At 38.0% G+C, this 19,276-nt stretch overlaps 1 protein-coding gene across 29 annotated transcripts in view; it reads right to left on the bottom strand.

Moving 5' to 3' along the window:
• The window catches only part of DLG2 (discs large MAGUK scaffold protein 2), a 1,809,506-nt gene that overhangs the window by 578,696 nt on the left and 1,211,534 nt on the right, over positions 1 to 19,276 (bottom strand). For all 29 annotated transcript variants that reach the window (XM_044753763.2, XM_070490530.1, XM_070490528.1 and 26 more), the window contains one exon: positions 17,716 to 17,766. In XM_044753763.2, coding sequence (XP_044609698.1) covers positions 17,716 to 17,766 — 51 coding nt within the window. The remainder of the gene's footprint in view (positions 1 to 17,715; positions 17,767 to 19,276) is intronic.

The following is a 19,276-nucleotide window of genomic DNA, read 5'->3' as shown; positions in this document are numbered from 1 at the left end:
GCTCATGAGGAAAAAGAATGAACAGGAGACAATTGGCTAGAACTGAGATTTTCAGCCAACATATGGCAGGAAACACTGGGTCAGGAACTTTGCAGTTGGCTAAAAGTTAATTCATGTTTACGATTAGGGCAGTCTCTGGAGGGCTCAACGTGGCAAGGAAAGTGGGTAACAGCACTTGTTAAAACTTAGTGCACTTCCACTCATGCCCAATAAAACAGTAGATTCAAAAGTGCTGGAAGCCGAAAAGTCTATGCACTTAGGAAGTAGAAATGTTTCACTGCGTTTTTCTTTTGGAATTTCTACTAAGGATTCTGATCTGCTCAAAGGAAACTCATGCCAATGGCAAAACTGAAGGGAGGGGGCACAGCAGAAATAAAAACACTACGAAATATTCCATGGGCTTGTTCTAACCAGACTGTGGTCCCAGGGCATGCAAGGAGGAGATTGTGATGAGAATCACAGATTTTCCAGTATGGAGTATGTTTTTGGCTGCAACTGTGTAGGCTGTGGCAACTCACCAGACAGCCAGGAAATTCTGTGGTGGTTTGCACCCTGGCAATTCACTAGTGGCTTATAAATGTTCAGAAGGCTCAACTTTCTCCCGAGGTTTTAAAAATATGCAGCTTTGACATGCTTCATATGAAACTGCCTAAGTATGGATATTTAATCTCCTTTTGAAGACTTTTTAAGAACTCATAACCATACTTCTAACATTAAAAAATAGCCCCACATATTCACAATGAAGCTGAGTTTTCTGTGAATGAGGTTTCAGCAATGTTGGAGGGCATAAGTTTTCTTTTTTTTGAGGTTACATGACCAAATTGTGTATGTGCTTATGTGTATTTAAAATGCTGTCTCCACATTTTGTGTTCATTATTATAGTAGACATTTTATAGCTCAAGCAAGCTTGGGAAGCACCAATTTGTTCTCAAGGTTATTATCAACAGATGTTTTATTATTTTGATCACAGAAGACAAGTCAGTTAAAAGACCTGCTATATGTGGGACACCCAACATAAACTAATCTGAAGGAATGAAAGAATGTTTCCACCATATGGTTTAGTCTGCATGTGGCTATAAATTGTGCATTATGGATGTGAACTGGGTTAATATTCAATTTCCTTTCTCAGGATCCCAAGAATGATACATAGCCTTCTAAGACTAATTCATTAATTCAGAAACCTTGAGATTTAAAAGGTAACTGATTTCACAGTCAGTGCTGCCTTCATTTAATGTCATTACTCTTCCTTCTCTACTGAGCAAAAATGCAGACTCTCTGTTCAAGTTGAGAAACATCCTTTTGGAAACCAGAAGCTAGAATATTCATATCAGCTGTTAAAATGCCAAGCTTTCCAAGAGAAAATCGCCAAGCTATGTGAAACAAGACACTCAACCTTGACAACGAGTGGAAAGAGAGACACTGAAACTACAGAGCAAGTGGTTCTTTGTGAAATTTTGGATTTGAACCAGCTCAGTTCAGGTTTCTGCTCTACCCTTTTTTAGCTGTGCAACCTTGGACAAGTCATTTTAGCACTCAATGCCTCAGTTTGCAAGATAGTACGAAAATAATTACTTCAGACGGTTGCTGCAAGGAGAATTACATAGGGTAATACAGTAAATGAATGTAATCACAAAGTTCAGATGTCCAGAATACTTTTCTATATGTTCAGAAAAAAAAAAAAATCCCTTCTTATTCAGAAGAACAGGCAAGTCTGAGTGACACACAGGTTGCCCAGGCAAAGCAGTGTACTGCATTTCAACTGTATCCTCAAGTGGTGGCAAAGGATTTGGTCCATTCACCTAAGAGCATCCTTGTAGGAACTGCCAAATGTGATAGACTGCTCTGAAAAGCATGTGTCGTAATTTCTGTCAACAACAGCCCGGACTGAAGACACCCCGCCCCTAAAGTAACAACGCCTGAAGAGAAGGTGGTTAAATAACACTGACATGAGTTTAATTTTGAAGCAGTAATAAACAGCCCTCACAAAATATTCTGTCACTTGTATATTTTATCAGTGAATGCAGCTGCAGAGAAACATACCACGGCCTAAGGAACTTGCACTTTGATAACTGGCCAAAGTAAAAGCCTGGCTTTTCATTTTACCACAGCAAAGTGAGTATGAAAAAGTATTTTTCTTTTTTTCAGGTTTATGTCATGGAATAGTTACATAGAATAAGAAGATGACAAGCCTGGCTGACACTGCATAATAGTAGATCTCCCTGAAGTAATGACTCTCATTCGCATGTCTGTCTCCCCTACTGGCCCCTAAACACTCTGAGGGCAGAGACTGTGTCATTCACTCACTATTCACAGCATCTAATGCACCTGTCACAGAACGGGTACTCAATTAATGCTTGTTGAGTGAATAAAGCATGAATTCCAGGTACCACAGTGGGCAGTCAATGCATATCTGCGGAATAAGAGAAAATTTTAGGAGGGAAAGTAGTAATCAGGAGCATTGTTGGAGGAAGGAGACCATGTGGGAAGAGTTAAAGGAATGAGAGAGTAGTGGCAATTCTGCAGAAGAAGAACCAAGGGAAGAAGTGGACATTGACTTCTTTTTTAAATAATTCAAGGCCTATCACATAAGAGAGCTAGACCAGTAATAACAGCAAGTACTAACTCTTGTATAGTACTTATTAGGTCCAGCCACTGTTTTAAGTACTTTATATTTATGAACTCATTTAGTCCTCACAACAAGCCTATGAGAGAGGTATTATTATCATCCCTATTTTAAAGATGAGCATACTGAGACACAGATGAAGTGAATTGCTCACATTCACAAAGTTGGTAAGTGTTAAAGCCACAATTTGATCTCAGGTTAAATGGCCATAATGTCCACAATGAAATACTTCACTATATTGGTAAAAATACTTTGGTAGAAATTACTAGAAGAGAACTCAAAGCATGTAAGAAATGCCTTTCAAACAGTAATGTTTAAAATTTAGAAGGTTAAAAGGTTTTCTCTTATTGGAGATGCACGATAAAAACTTGATATATAGAAATGGTTCTCCTGAGCCAAAATATTTATGATAGTTGCTTTAAGAAAAGTAAGTTTAAATGATCTTGGGTGATTAAAAATCTAATTTGGGGGGCCAGCCTGGTGGCACAGCAGTTAAGTTCACACGTTCCGCTTTGGTGGCCCAGGGTTCACCGGTTCGGATCCCAGGTGTGGACACGGCACCACTTGGCACGCCATGCTGTGGTAGGCATCCCATATATAAAGCAGAGGAAGATGGGCATGGATGTTAGCTCAGGGCCAGTCTTCCTCAGCGAAAAGAGGAGGACTGGCAGCAATTAGCTCAGGGCTAATCTTCCTAAAAAAAAAAAAAAAGGTCTAATTTGGTATGAGAGAAATTCTTCTTCTAATTTCAACTTAGTTTAAGATATCAGAGGCTGGTCCTGTGGTCAAGTGGTTAAGTTTGCGTGCTCCACATCAGCGGCCCAGGGTTTTGCCAGTTTGGATCCTGGGCACAGACATGGCACTGCTCATAGGGCGATGCTGGGGCGGCTCCTGCATGCCACAACTAGAAGGACCCACAACTAAAAATACACAACTATGTACCAGGGGGCTTTGGGGAGAAAAAGGAAAAATAAAATCTTAAAAAAAAAGAAATCAATTACTACATTTTGTTATATTCAGTTTGTTTTACCTGCATAAGGCTATTATTTGGATTTTTTTGCTATTACAACAAAAACAAAAACGAAACAGCAAAAGATAGAGGAAAAGGAGCAAGACCGAAAGTTAAAGAAGTGAATTTTAGACTAGCCTTTGCTCTGTATTGAGCAGCCATGTAAACTCTTTCAAAGCCTTTGTTTCCTCATTTGCAAAATGAGGAGCGTCATGGTTTTTCCTATTTCATAGCCTAGTTTAAAGGATGAAATAAAATATCTGAGAGATATTTTTGAAACTAATGAAGTAATATTAACATATGAGATGTATCATAACGTATACATCATATCAACTGAATGAGACAACAATACTACATGCATAGTAGAACTAACCTCATCAGTTTTAGCTTCTGAAAACATGGATGTATTTTCAGGAGGCAATTTCAAAAACACAAGTGCAACACTGCTTGAATGGGATTCCTTTTCTTGAATTCGAAAAATGCTAAATGTGCAAAACGTAATGTCATTTTTGTTGGTGTTTTTGTCCAAAGTTAAGGTAACATTACCGAGCTTTGAATCAAAGCTTATGAGGGCAGAGGCGCATGGCTTATTTCTCCAACATTAAGAGGTAATCCTAAACAGAAATAAATGGATCTCTATCCACCTACAGTCTTTGTCTTTTTCTTAAAGCTGCCTTCAGCCTTTCAATGCTAATTTAAGATATTTTGCCATTTAGCTTAATGTTTCCTTTCGACAAATGTATATGCATTAAAGACAATCTGAGTATATCATCCTGGTCAGAGAATAAATATTTTACTCCAAAAAGTCTTCCATATTTTTCATGCTTACTGGTGGCACCACATAGTGATTGAAGACAGACCAACCATAACTCTGCCATATACTAGTTTTGTGACCATGGACAAATGCCTTAACTTCTTTGAACCATAAGTTGGCTTATCTGTAAAAGAGAGGCTCTAAAATATGTGTAATAGACAAATTGTTAAGATATGAGATAACCACTATGGAGTGATTAATATATAAGGCTCAAACTTCAATATATGAGAGAGATTGATATACTTCTCGTTGCAACAGCTACGGCTACCAGCATTAGAAATAGCACTGAGCATCGCCTCCAGCTTAGAAAGAAGATCTTATCTATCTGTAAACACACATAAATATACACAAATACATGAAAGAAATACATGAATATATATTATAAGATGTATACTATATAAGATGTATATAAAATTTATACACGTGTGTGTACAGATATGTACGTGTACACACACACCCTATCAGGAGGAAAAACTAATCTTTATCTTCTATGTCTTTTGTCAAAAGACTAAATGACTCTTCTAGTGATCTATTAGATTCTCATTGTGATTAAAAACAACCAGATGTAAAATGCCAAATGAAAACTATTAAACCAAGAAATATTTTAACCTTTGATGGCCTTGAAATTTGTATTAAAGGTAGACACAATATGAACACAGATGACAATGAGAAAGCGCTGAGATGATGAAGAGGATGGACAAGCTAACTCTGACTGGGGGAATTTGACAAAGCTTTTCAGAGGAGGTAACGTAGGAGCTGGGTTTTGAGTAAGAGCTTGTCAGGCAAAAACGGTAAGAGAATGGAGACCAATTTTAGGATCAACAGAACCTGATTGGTGATCCTGAATTAAATGCAATGTGACATTCTTCTCACTGACTACATGTGCCTAGTTTCATTTATGCTGAGTCTATATAGACCAAACATGTTTAAACTTTAAAACTAGGTAATACAGCATAGAGGTACTGATGCCTATGAATATTTTCATAATACATGAATTCCATTTCTCCAAAAGATAGATAATTTGAAAGTTTAAAAATGCATCACGCTCATCAAGCTAAATGGATAAAATATTAGGTTTTAAACCCACTAGTTCCAAAGATTTCTCAAATACTTGAAATAACTTTCGGTTTTCCTACTCTGCATCTCTGTTTTGAGGTACTAATGTTTTTATTTCTTCTCCCTGTGTTTTCCCTTTTCCTTTCTCCCCATTAAAGCAAGTTTTCATTGTAGGAGAAGGTGAGGACAGGGAGGGTTGAAATCAGAAGCAGCCTGCAAAGACTCCCCTGCTTTTGCCCTTAGGAGGAATTAAAGGGTTTTTGGAGGAGGTAAAAGGTGGATGAGGAATCCTTTGCATAGGCAGAGAGTCTTGGTGATGGAAGGAGTAAGAATGAGGCTTCTCAAATGAGGGGTGGAGTGGGGAGAGAGTCCCTTGAACTGCAATAAGAAAGGAGAGAGAATAATTTTCAGAGATGTATGATTTGAGGCATGTTTAAGAAGATGGGGCCTGAAGGAGTTTCCTAAAGATTCTGATGACCCTCTATGTCACTTAGGGTTTGTTTAGTTGCAAGTAATAAAAGCCCCAATTCAAACTAGCTAACACCATAAGGCGGATTAATCATTTACCCTAATAAAAATTCAGAAGGAGTGCTTCAGAGATGATTTGATACATGGTCTCCAGATGTCACCAGGACTGTTTTTTTTTTGAGGAAGATTAGTCCTGAGCTAACTACTGCCAATCCTCCTCTTTTTGGTGAAGAAGACTGGCCCTGAGCTAACATCCGTGCCCATCTTCCTCTACTGTATACGTGGGACGCCTACCACAGCATGGCTTTTGGCAAGCAGTGCCATGTCCGCACCTGGGATCTGAACTGGTGAACTCTGGGCCGCCCAGAAGCAGAACGTGCGAACTTAACCGCTGCACCACCGGGCCGGCCCCAAGACTGTTCTTTATCCCATTTATTTACTCTGCCACCTAAAATGCTACTTCATTCTAAAGTTAGAATCCTCTTATGATCATAAAATGGCTTCAAGCTACCACCTGAGCTACAGCCTTCCTCACTTTATGCCCATGGAAGAGGGGAGGTTTCTTTCTCAGAATTCTAAGAGTCATGGAATTCACTCTGATTGTACTGGATTAGGTTGCATATCCACCATTGACGGAGGCCAGGGGAATGGAATGTGTTAATTAGCTTAAATTAATAAGGACATACCCCTGGAGTTCAGAATCACTTTAACCTCCATCAAAGCACATGAGTTACGTGGGCAAAGGTAGATATCTGAACTAAAATCTGGGCAAGCTAGCAAAGTGGAAGGAGTGAAAAGAATGAAATAGGTAGATACCTAACAAATGTCCACTACATTGGAAAGATGTGGCAGAAATCAACAGACTGGAAGGGACAACTCAGAGAGGGACAAAAGATGTTGCAAAAGTTATTTGGGAGGAAAAATGACCAAACAATGTGTAAGTTTTTTGTCATTGTGTAAGAACATATAATTGTAGGATAATTTGGGAGATGGTTGAAGTAATTGGGAAGAAAGGCACTAAGAATGACTGAGGTTACAGTTGCTATTAGCCCAACAGTTGGCAGAAAACTATAGCTATATCAGTTAGGGTTTGTTCAGTTGCAAATAACAATATCCCCAACTTTTGCCATTTCTCAAGATCTAGTATTTAGTGACCCAGATGTGATTGCTGGGCCCTGTCCTATATTGCTCCTTGAGTCTTCACTTTCAATAGTCTCAGGATCCAGTACCTCCATCATCCTCCTGAACTCTCAGGGCTCCCCTGAGTTAGAGCTTCCTTGCCAAACCTCCTCGACTATCCACACTTTATTGATAAAAGTCATGGAAATATATCTACTCTGATTAGAAAACTCAACTTAGGAATCATAGCGTTTTGTCATTTCTTTGTTAAGTCTTTCCATTGTAGATTTTGTCTAACACCTGTTAGTTTTAGAAGTACCATTTTACTAGCATTAGATGTGCTTGTAATAATTAAGAGCCATGTCAAAGACAGCTCAGGGTAACAAGTGGTTCACAGAAGAAAATATATTGGCCAGTTTAGTTATGTGAGGGCACTGAGGCTCAGACTAATGAACTGGAAGAGAGCACTTGTTAATATTCTTGTGACAGAGGGTTTGTGAGGTGAAAGAAGGGAGATAAGTCAGCTGGGAGCTTATAAAGAAAAATGGAGAAGGTTGGAGTCAGCAGTTGAATTTCAGCTGAATGCATTTTGTGCCAATTCATCTAAATCAGCCCTTTGAGGTATGTTTACCAGGCGCTCCTCAATCCTGAGACTTTGATGCTTACATCTAAAGCAAAGTTAGATTAATGACCCCCCAAATGGCTGTAAACTATATTTCTGCCAATTTTTTTTTCTGACATGAGTCCAATGGTTAACACGGCAAAGCACTTTCCACATACACGAAAGCCTGCTGGTTCCCAAATCAGAAAAGTTTCTAGAAAGGAGAGACCTAAATTCATAGACCTGTCACTAGTCATTCTCTTTACCTGCCACTTTTTTTTATTGCTCTTTTATTTCTGGGAGGTGGAAAACAGTAATGGGTTACTTTAAAGGAGATGGTATGTGTAAGCTTTGGGGTATTAAGCTTTACTGCAACCTGCCAACACTATTCTACTGGAGAGCTTTGCTTTATGACCTCACCTCAGTGGTGAGAGACATGATTAGAATTTAGAAAAGGTGAAGAATCTAAGCAACGCAACATTTATTTTGAGAACCGGCTCTGGCAGCGTGAGCCTACGATATGATCTACTCAAAAACTTTAGCACAGTGATAGATAAAACACAACACCAAGATACATTTGTATAAGTCTACATGTTGGCAAGTTACAGATGCCTGATTTTAACTGGTCTGGTTAAGAAGAATTTACAGGAAGGCTCAAGTAGCCTTTGGAAAGGGAGAGGTGTCTGGTTGGGTCTTTAGGACAAACATTACATAGGAATTGGATGCTGCCAGTTCTCTCTCTCTCTCTCTTTCCTTCTCCTATCTCTGGCTTTTTCTGCAGGAGCCCTCATTTTCTCAGATGAGCTTACTCCACACAGCAGGAAAACTACGTGGCAGCCACTCTTCTGTCTCCTATCTCACAGCTTTACCACACAGTTGGCATGTGGCACCTCTGCATCTTCTATATTCCAGTGTGAAAATCCTGAGAAGCACTCTTATTGGCTCATTTGGCTCAGGTGTCAGCCTCTAAACTGTAGATCAAGTCATTAAGAAAAGGTTTAAAAGTAAGGATTTCCCATGCTCCACCCTACAGAGTTTCTGATTCATTTGGTCTAGGGCAGGGTTTGGGTATCAGTACTATTTTTTATAAGCTCAACAGGTAATTCCAATGCATAGCTCTAGATCAATCAACTGTGTGACCATGGGTGCTATGACTGGCAGTTGTTCCCAAAATGACATGGTTGGAATGGGGAGAGAAGCAGTTCCCCAAAAGAAGGAGGATATACCTCCTCTAGCAGTAAACGTGCAGACAAAGCAATAGCTGCTCACTATATCACATGTAGAGACTGGAAGTGGGAATCATTAAAAATATATATTTTAAGGAGGTATCAGAGCATAGCCTGAAGCTGCTGAAAACAAAATAAAACACCGTAACTGCTTGTCTAGCCTGGAACTAAATTCTTGTGAGCTAACAAAGAAGAAAGGATAGAGCTGCAAATAGCACTGCCTTATTCTAGGGGAAGCTATGGCTGCAAACTTAAGGGCAGACTCCATGTATATACTCAACATGCTTAAAACTACACTGACTAATTGGGCATATATACATTTTCAAGATCACTTAAGAAGCTTATCATTGGGGCCGGCCCAGTAGTGCAACAGTTAAGTTTGCACGTTCTGCTTTGGCGGCCCGGGGTTCACTGGTTTGGATCCTGGTGCGGACATGGCACCACTTGGCAAGCCATGCTGTGGCAGGCGTCCCACATATAAAGTAGAGGAAGATGGGCATGGATGTTAGCTCAGGGCCAGTCTTCCTCAGCAAAAAGAGGAGGATTGGCAGAGGATGTTAGCTCGGGGCTAATCTTCCTCAAAAACAAAGAAGTTTATCATTTACCACAAATATAGTCACACTCACACACACACACACACACACACGGAGGAAAGTGGAAGCATTTCTATTTGACCTAGCCCTAGAATCATAGCCTGAAGTTATATCAACAGTGACATCTTCAAAAGGAAAGTAACGCCTAGATAAATATACGTGTGTATGTGTATACACTTCATAATAACTAATAATATTGAACATCTATGATGTTCCAGGAATTCTTTTAGGCATTTTACATATATTATTTCTATTTTTCACAATACTTTAAGATAGATTATTAGTATCCCATTCATTATGGAGAAAACTGACTTTGTAATAGGTTAGGCAACTTGTTCAAGGTCACACAGGATGTAGCTGATCCAAGATTCGAAGTAAGTTCTGTCTGAGTTCCTTCCACTGCTTATATAAACCTACTTTTGTTCCATAAATCTCACAATATCTTCTACCAAGCCAAGAAAACTGATCAAAATTCATACATATTAAGTAAATATTTTTGTTTATGACTAAATACGCACATGTGTGGATAGTATCTATATACTTAAATACATGTATCTGTTCATATATTTCAAACACAGTTAAAAAAACACTGATAATTGGACATACATAAAATTTGCAATTCATTTAAGAAATTTAATTATTAAAAATTATTTAATTAACCTAGAATAAGACTGTGCTACAGCTAACTATATAAAAACTGAAACCCCATCAAATATCATCAGGATTCTGGCTTTTTATTCTTGTTACTATTAATTTAAAATACGTAAAGAGACCCAGAAACAGTCAAGAATTTAGAAATCTAAAGCCTCTAAATTATTTCAGGTAATAAACCCTTAATTCCATTTGAATTTAGAAATTTTCATCTTCATGAAAACTCTGTAATATAAGATCAACAAGTTTGGCCTAAGAGATTCAGACATCCAATGACTTTCTAATTAATTTGACACTTGGAGAAATCTGGAGAGTTCATCAGCAGACAACTTTAATGGGTCACTTCTTACCTGGCAGTTCACAAATACTGTTTTCAAACTTCCCATATTACCCACCTTATTCCCCAAACTTGGTACATCTATAGGAATTTTCAGAGTGCAATAAATCAGTCACTATTCCTGCCCTATAAATCTGTTTGTTTTGGCATAGGTTAAAAAATACGTAATAAAAGTCAATGATTTATATTTGGGAAGAAGGCTCAGATCTTTGATTTTTTTTTTTAATCGCAAAAGAATATCTCTGACTAGTCAGACAGAACACTCAAATAGTATCACATGGCTATACATTTTGCAGCTGTCAGGAAAGTACTCCAAATGTTCTTTCTTTTTTGGAGACTGGGGGCAGGAGTCGTAGGAGGTGGCAGATAGATAGTCACTTCAACATATCTGCTAAATTGTAGTCATGCATGCTGGTCAGGGTTATAAAAGTATGATGAATCTATTATCCATGCTGGGTCAACTAGCTTCTCTTGACGTAAATCATATTGGGGTACATAACCCGTTAACTTCATACATGGATAATGGATAAATCACTCAGAGGCATGGACTTTATACTCAGCTACCTTTGTTAATGTCATAAGAGCCCAGGGTGTCAGAAAGGCTTGAAATATCACAGGTGTCCATCTCCAAGAGGCCCAGATTGTGTTAGTGAAAGGAATCTGTAGGATTATAGTCCAGGCAGCTTTGACTCCTCGGCTCTCTCTGGCATTTTCCCATCCCACAAAACACCAGAATCTGTTCCTCTAACATTAACATATTTTGAATCATCTTCTCCTCCATCACCATTGGCAGAATAATTAGCCATTAATTATATGTCTTAAATGGTATACCTGCATCATCTCCTGAATCCTAGGAACGTATATCCAATATTGCAGCCAAGTGATCTTTTTAAAGCACAAATATGTTTGTGTCACTTTTCTAGTTAAAATTCTTCAAAGGCTCTCCACTGCCTTCAGGATAAAATTTAAACCCCTCTGTATGTTACCCAAAGCATCTATGTTCTCAACCCTCTCTAGCTCTCCAGCCTGGTGTCTTTCTCTGAGTCCTACCTCATAAATTGAGGTTTAGTCATTCTGAACTACTTGCAGTTCCTTGAGCATGTGACTATTCCATGGGTCCCTAATCATTTGTACCTGCTGTTCCCTGTCTGAGAGGCCTTCCTCTCCCACTCCCTTTCCCATGGTTAGCCTCCTCTCATCTTTCATATGCCAGATCAGGTATAATACTTCAGGGAAGTACTATATTCTGGGCCAGGTATCCACAGCACTCTATTCTTCTTCATGATTTCTGCCTATTTACTTCTCTGTTTAGGCTGTAAAATTCTATGAAACAAGGACTGTGCCAAGTGCCTATGTTCAATAAATGCTCAACAAATAAATGTACATAAGACATTTGTGGGATTCTCCATTTGTGGGAAGTGGCCAACGCATTGAACAGTGCTGCTGTAGAGCAGCAGTCATCAACTTGTCCTCAAATTGTGCAATGGCTTTCTCTTTTCTTTGAATATCATCATGGTAATATAAAGAACACTATAATAAAATTCCTTCCATCAAGGACTTCATAGATCAGTGGAAAAGACAGATTTTATTTATCATTTAGTGTAAGAAGTTCTCTGTTTGTGTTCATTTATGAAGGGTTACTTTGCCCAAGAGGGGAAGTCAAGAAAAACTTGTTGGAGGAAATGACATTTGAGATTCATTTTGAGGGCCATCTAACTCAGTGGCAAAGAGCTTAGGTTCTAGTGTCTGTCGAGCATGAAGCTGAATCCCAGCTTCATCTTTGACTAACATTGTGACTTTTGGCAAGTGATTTAATTTCTGAGCCTCAGCGTCCTAACACGTAAAATGGAGTCAGCAATGTCTACCTCATAGGGATGTTACCAAATGTGACTAGTTTGTTACTAAATTAAATGTTATAGAGATTAAATGTAGAAAAAGTATACGCTATAAATGCATATAGCAAGGACCATAACTTCTTTATCCTTGGATGTCTGACATCTAACAAAGTAACTGGAAAAAACAAAAGAAAAACTGGTATGAAAGAAGATCTTGCTAGATTAATGTAAATTGTTCATTGAGACTGGGAGGCTGTGTGATTTTATTTTTGTGAGGAAGATTGGACCTGAGCTAACATCCATTGCCAATCTTCCTCTTTTTGCTTGAGGAAGATTGCCACTGAGCTAACATCTGTGGCAATCTTCCTCTATTTTATGTGGGATGCCACCAGAGGATGGCTTGATGAGCAGTGCGAGGTCCCCACCTGGGATCTGAACCTGGGAACCCCCAGCTACTGAAGCAGAGAATGTGAACTTAACCACTATGCCACCAGGCTGGCCCCAAGAGAAGCTACGTTTTTAATAAGCTTCCTCAATGATCCTGATAACACTTGTGAGAAATACCAGGTTAACACGAAGGAAATGTTAAGAATAACAACTATATATGCTCTTTTGAACCTTTATATTAACTCATTTAATCATCACAAGAGCCCTAGGAGGTTATTACCGAGACTTGAGCCTTATTTTCGGATGTGGAAACTAAGGCACAGCCAGGTTAAGTATTCAGCTGAAAGTAATCTGACCAGCAACAGATAGAGCCAGGTTCAAACACAGGCCATGTGTCTCTACTTCACTGTACTTGCAGAGCACAGGCAAAGTCCACTCATGTGCCAAATATCACTGAGTATATACCACACTCCAGACATTGTTCTAGGCAGATTGGATGCAGAAGTGACTCTATATTTAGATATAACATATATTTAGGGGAGGAGATAGATGTTAGCAAAGTAAACAACAAATGAGTAAATAATGCAAATTTCAGATTAATAAAGTTATGGAAAGGGAAAAAAGTGTGAGGGGGAAGCTGGTACTAATATAAATGGGGTGGACCGGGAGATTTTTCCGAGGAGGAGAGATTTGAGCAGATATCTAAATAATGAAAAGAGCAAGCCATGTAAAGATCTGAGGGGAGATTTTTCCAGGCAGACAGAATAGCATATATAAAGCCCTAGACATAGGAAAAGCTTGGCTTTTTTGAGGAACAATGAGAAAGTCAATGTGGCTAGAGTGAAATGCTCTAGAAGTTGGTGGTGAGGGCAAAATGTTAGAGACAGAAGCAGAGGTCAGGTTGTTTAAGATCTTGTAGGTGATGATAATGAGTGTAATTATCACTTCTTGGTGGGTTTTAAGAAAAAAAGTGGTATGATCTGGTTTATATTTTGACAAAGATTACTCTGGTTACTATGAAGAGAAGAATGAGCACAAGTGGAAGCTATTATAGTGGTCCTGGCATGGGATGATATTAGTTTGGACTAGGATTCAGCAGAGCAGGTGGTAAGATGTGACTGATTTTGAAATATATTTTATGGTAGCACCAGTAGGACTTGCTCTGCATGCTGAGAGAAAGAGCAATTAGGCAGGACTCCTAGATGATTTTTTTTGTTCTGAATAATAAGAAAAATGATAGAACCAATTAGTTAAGATGAAGAATGTTTGGGTAGAAGTAGCTTTGGCCCTGAGAGTAGGCAGTGCAGGGAAATCATGAATTCTGTTAGGAACATACTAAATTTAGGAGACCTTCTTCACATTCAGCAGAGATGCCAACTGGACAATTAGCTGTACACATTTGGAGTGCCCAGAAGAGGTCATGGCTTCAGATTTGGGAATCATCAATTGAGAGTTGGTATTTAGGATGAGATCACCTAGGGAATGAGGAGAGATTGAGAAGAGGTCTTTGCCCTGGGTTTCTGGAGTGTTGCAACATTTAGAGGAGGAGCCAGCAAGGAGGCTGAGAAAGGGTGCCAGTGAGGTAGTGAATAAGCAGGACAGTGTTTTGTTCTGGAAGCCAAGAAATTAACGTCTTTGAGGACAGAGGCAGTGGCAGCTGCATCAAATGCTGCTGAGAGGTGAGTTAAGACTGAGAACTAATACTTGTATTCAGCAAGATGGAACCTGTCATGACTTTGATAGGGACAGCCTTAGGACTATTGTGGGGATGAAAACATAAATAGGTTAAAATAAGAGAAAGAGGTAGTAAAGTGGAGTTAATAAAAATAGACAATGTTTGTAGATTTTTGGTAAAGCAAAATAGAATAATGAGACAATAATAGGAGGGAACATTGGATTAAGGAACATTTTTTTTGTAAGATGAGAGATATTATATCCTGTCTGTATTAAATTTACCCAATAAAAACTGAGAGAGAATCTGATATTGCAGGAGAGAGAGGAGAAAACTGCAGAAGCAAAGTACTTAAATGGACAAGAGGTTTTGGAGTCCAGGTCATGAGTGAAGAGCTGGTCCTGGAAAGGAGAGCAGGGAAAATTCCTTCATTGTAACAGGGAGAGCACACTAGTGAACCTGATGATAGGAAAGTAAGATGGTTTTCATTTGACTGTTTGGATTTTCTCAAGGACATATGAAGAGAAGTCAACACCTGAAAGTCAGGATGAGGGAGAGTGTGCTTGACATTTGAGGAAAGCAAATAAGTGAAATTGTTGTCTCAGAGAATGAGAAAATGATTTTTCTAAAGAAATGTACAAGAATTGCTAGGATATTTTGAGAGTTCACTTGAACCCAACAGTTATAAATTTAAAGTGAGATGACTGAGTACTTCTCTAGCCATGTTCCATTGCCAGGTACCAGCAGTAGAGTTGGTAGGAAGACATTGGTTTAAACAAGGTAGATTAACCAGGGCTGAGGTTTTGAACACAAAGAGGGAGAGAGGAGAAAAAACATTAAGAGTGTATGAGAGGGAGAAATCGAGTGGTGGACCAAGAAATATGTGCTGAGGGAGGAGGGAAGGAAGGGCATGAAGAAGAGTGAAAACTGGAGGGAAATGGTGAAATCAGTGATTCGAGGTCCCAATGGGATTGAAGAATTTTTGGAGCAGGGTAACAGAATAAATGATAAGGGCAGAGAGGAGGTGCTGTTCAGAGAAGATAACACTCGACATAGAGGTTTTAGAGGAAGTGCGGTTGATGGCAATGACAAGGTTTGGAGTATGCCTTGTAACCTAGGGCAGGACGTGAGCTGACATGCTAGATCATAAAGCAAGTAAGTGTCAGAACACAGACTAGAATCCACAACTGACTCCTACTGAATGTTCTACCTTACACCAACATTAGACTCTATTGTTTGACCTATAAGACCAGGGCAAGTAAATGGTGTTATATTCAAGGTGTTTATGTGTGTGAGGTGAAAGGAGGGAGAGGAGCTAGCCTCAGGAGTGTGAGATCTGTGCAGTCAAAAAGAGTCTTGAATTTAAGACGGGCCACATTTAGTTTAACGCCCGGCTGTTATCTTTTAATTCTTACTAATTTTTAAACAAGAGCCCCACATTTTAATTTTGCACACATACCACAAATTATATAGCCAATCCTAGAGAGACAAGTGATTTAGAAGGAGAAATATGTTCTTTTTTCTCATTTCGGCTAATTTTCTATAAGTCTCACTTTTCTCCATTTAGCATACCATTAAAATTGTACCAAAGTTCATAATGGAAGTTTTAAAGAACCTATCTGTCAAACACTTAAACTTTTAAATTTCCTTTTAAAACCACTCACATTCAATAAAAATTAGGCTGAGAATGAGAATTCTCTGACTCAGGAAAGTGAATAATCAGTAAACTTAAAAGGAAATATAAATTTAAGTGTAAATCTCAGTCTGAATTCATATTTGAATGATAGCTTAGGAAAAATACTTACATTTTTATTTCTTATTATAAATGTATTATATGTTTGTTCTGGAAAGTTTAGGAAATGAATATAAACAAAAAGAAGAAACTAAAAATTACTCAAAAGTCCATAAAAACAGTTGACCACTTTTAACATTTTTCCCTTCCAGGCTTTATGTACATATTTAAGAATGTATATTATGCACATGTAGTTTATTGTTTGTGTTTATTGAATTACATTTTAAACATCATTTTAAAACTTCATTTTTTAATTTAATAATATAGTCTACTTAGAACTTTTTATTCTTGTAATTACATCTTTTTGGTTTTTTTTTAGGAAGACTAGCCCTGAGCTAACATCTGCCACCAATCCTCCTCCTTTTTTGCTGAGGAAGATTGGCCCTGAGCGAACATCTATGCCCATCTTCTTCTCTTTTATAGGTAGTACACCTGCCACAGCATGGCGTGATAAGCGGTGCTAGGTCCATGCCTGGGATCTGAACTGGTGAACATCAGGCCACCAAAGCAGAGTGCGTGAACTTAACCACTACACCACTCAGGCAGGCCCCAATTAAATATTTTTAAAAATAATATTGCAATATAATTTAATACAATTTTCTATTATTTGGACATATATTACAAAACAATTATCTTTTTCAATCTTTATTACTGTAAACAATAATAATAAGACCATTCTTTGTGTATTTGCACATTTCTGTAAGTGCAATTTCTGGGTCAAAAAGTACCCATTTTAAGGCTTTTGATCCATTTTTTCAAATTGCTCTTTTAAGTTGCACCAATTTCCAGGCCCATTCAATGGCAGTGAATATTAAACTTCCTTTTAAATTTTCGTAAACTGGGTAGACAAAAACGGTTTGGTACCATTGTTTTCTTTGTTTATTAATAAGGTTGAACAGGTTTTCATCTGCTATTGGCCTTTTCTTCTTTGATGAATGCCCTGTTTATGCCTTTTGGTCGTTTTTTTTTCTCAGATAGTCTTCAGCCTTTCTCTTACTGTTTCATAAAATATCTTTATAAATTAGGGTTGTTTTGCAAAGAACTTCCCTAATTTGTCGAAGCCTTGGTAGGGCCTTAACAGCATACTTTCAGAGATCTGTAGGGTTGCTGTGTTTTTCTCTATGGGGATGGATTTAAAATCCATCGCTTTTTTTAAACTAAAAAATGCATGGTAATGGTAGTTATGATGATAGTGATAATATCATATAAATGAGAATATTTTGTAATGTATCTAAAAAATGTATGGCAAAACATTAATAATGAAAACAATAGGAAAAAAGCACTGCACAAGCTCACTGAACGTTTCTGTTTTCACCATTTATTTCTCCAAATCCTGGCAACGCAATCTACATACTGAATATGCTGGTGATTTGGTCTGGTTGTCTCCATGCCCTCCACTGCAAGCATTTCATTAATATTCTCATTGTGAGTCCTTTTGGAAACTTCCAGGGTATAATACACAATTGTATAATTCCACAAGACAACCCATTAGGATGCAAGATTGGGGTTTCGGATTATTGAATTTTTCTTACCCTCTCCAATGTAATTTCTTCAAACTCATATTCAATTTCTGTCCCATTGACCTGTAAATAGGAAAAAAGAAAGAGAATGATGAAATACATAATGAGAGGGAGACAGGTGCATTTTTAAAAACACTTGGGGGGTAAGCTTCATTCTGGGTATGAATAAATCATACTTCATTGATGTTTGTAATTGTACGTTTTCATCCAAATAAAATATAATCTAAGCTATTCTAAAATATATGAGTGAGACTCTACAAAAAATAATTAAAGCTTATCGCATCCCTCAGAATTCTGTGATATTTGGGGTAGAGCAAGCAGTAAAGCAATACAAAATATGCCTTGTGAGTTTACAAAGAATAAACCATCTGGGGGCAGTGTTACAGTTACGAGGGAAATAATTTCCTAATATCTCTTTAAATTTCCAAGAATGAACACCAAAATATGACCTTAAAAAATCAGTGGTAAGGGCAGCACAACCATGTGTCATTTTTTGCTGTAAAATAGCACTAAGAATGACCACATCAGATAAGGAATGCCTTTTCTTTATTGGCTCAAGCTCAGGTAATTCATCCTGATTATCCTCTTGTTATATTTATTAGGAAGCCCTGGACCATGTAACCATGCCCGTGTGCTTCAGTAACAATAAGAAAAGAGCAAAGTAGGACATGTTTGAAATTCCTAGTGAGGAACCATTTTAACCACCCAACCAACCCTTGAATTGATTTGAATTTACAGAAATACATTTTAAATATAGTCAGGCAACATATAACACATGCCTCAGATTCCAACAGATATGCATACAGAATATGTAAAGAAGTGCTTTAAAATAATCTAACAAATATTCAGTTCCCATTTTTATCTATCACAGAGTCCTCAGCCAGGCAAACCTCTGAGCAAGAAAATTCTTGAATTGGCTGTTTCTTTTTTCTTGTATGTGTCTCGGCAACACCATTAGCATTTAGAAATCAGCCAGAAAGTCTAATTTTTAACTAAAAACCAGACTTTTTGTAGTGTTTTAACCTCAGTTTACTTTCCCTTCTTTAGAAGAACTTCAGTGTAGTTCTTGTAGATTGAGAGCTCCATGGAGGCAGGGACCAGATAGCCCCGTTACCTTATAGAGCCTGGCAAAAAAGAGTTGATGAAGGAAAAAAAAAGGAGTGAATGAATGACTGACTGAACTAAGTAATTAATTTATTTATATGATTTATAAACAAAGAAATTTGTGGATTCTCTTCCATAAAGAATTTGGGTGTAGGATCATTAACTGAAGGTGTAATTCTAACTATAATCAGCAAATACAAAGAACGACAACAGATTTTACTGATGTGTGTCCACCAGCCACTTAGAGCATGTTTTTGAGTTTCTAATGACACGAGCTAATTGGTGAATCCCATTTTACTGTGTTACTACATTATCAAACAGCCTTAAACCAAGTTTGATTTTCTGGGCTTCAGCAACTTAATGACTCAGAAAAGGACCTGATCGTGTTAGAAGCCTTCAGCAGCTTTGTGGAGGTCTTTTGTTCTTCATATGTAAAAGTAAAAAACAAAACCCCAACTCCCTGTTTGCG

The sequence above is a fragment of the Equus asinus genome, chromosome 20 (genome assembly GCF_041296235.1).
Source record: "Equus asinus isolate D_3611 breed Donkey chromosome 20, EquAss-T2T_v2, whole genome shotgun sequence".
Lineage (NCBI taxonomy): Eukaryota > Metazoa > Chordata > Mammalia > Perissodactyla > Equidae > Equus > Equus asinus.
Note: the sequence above shows the minus strand (reverse complement) of the source record. Positions and strands in the feature narration are given on the sequence as shown.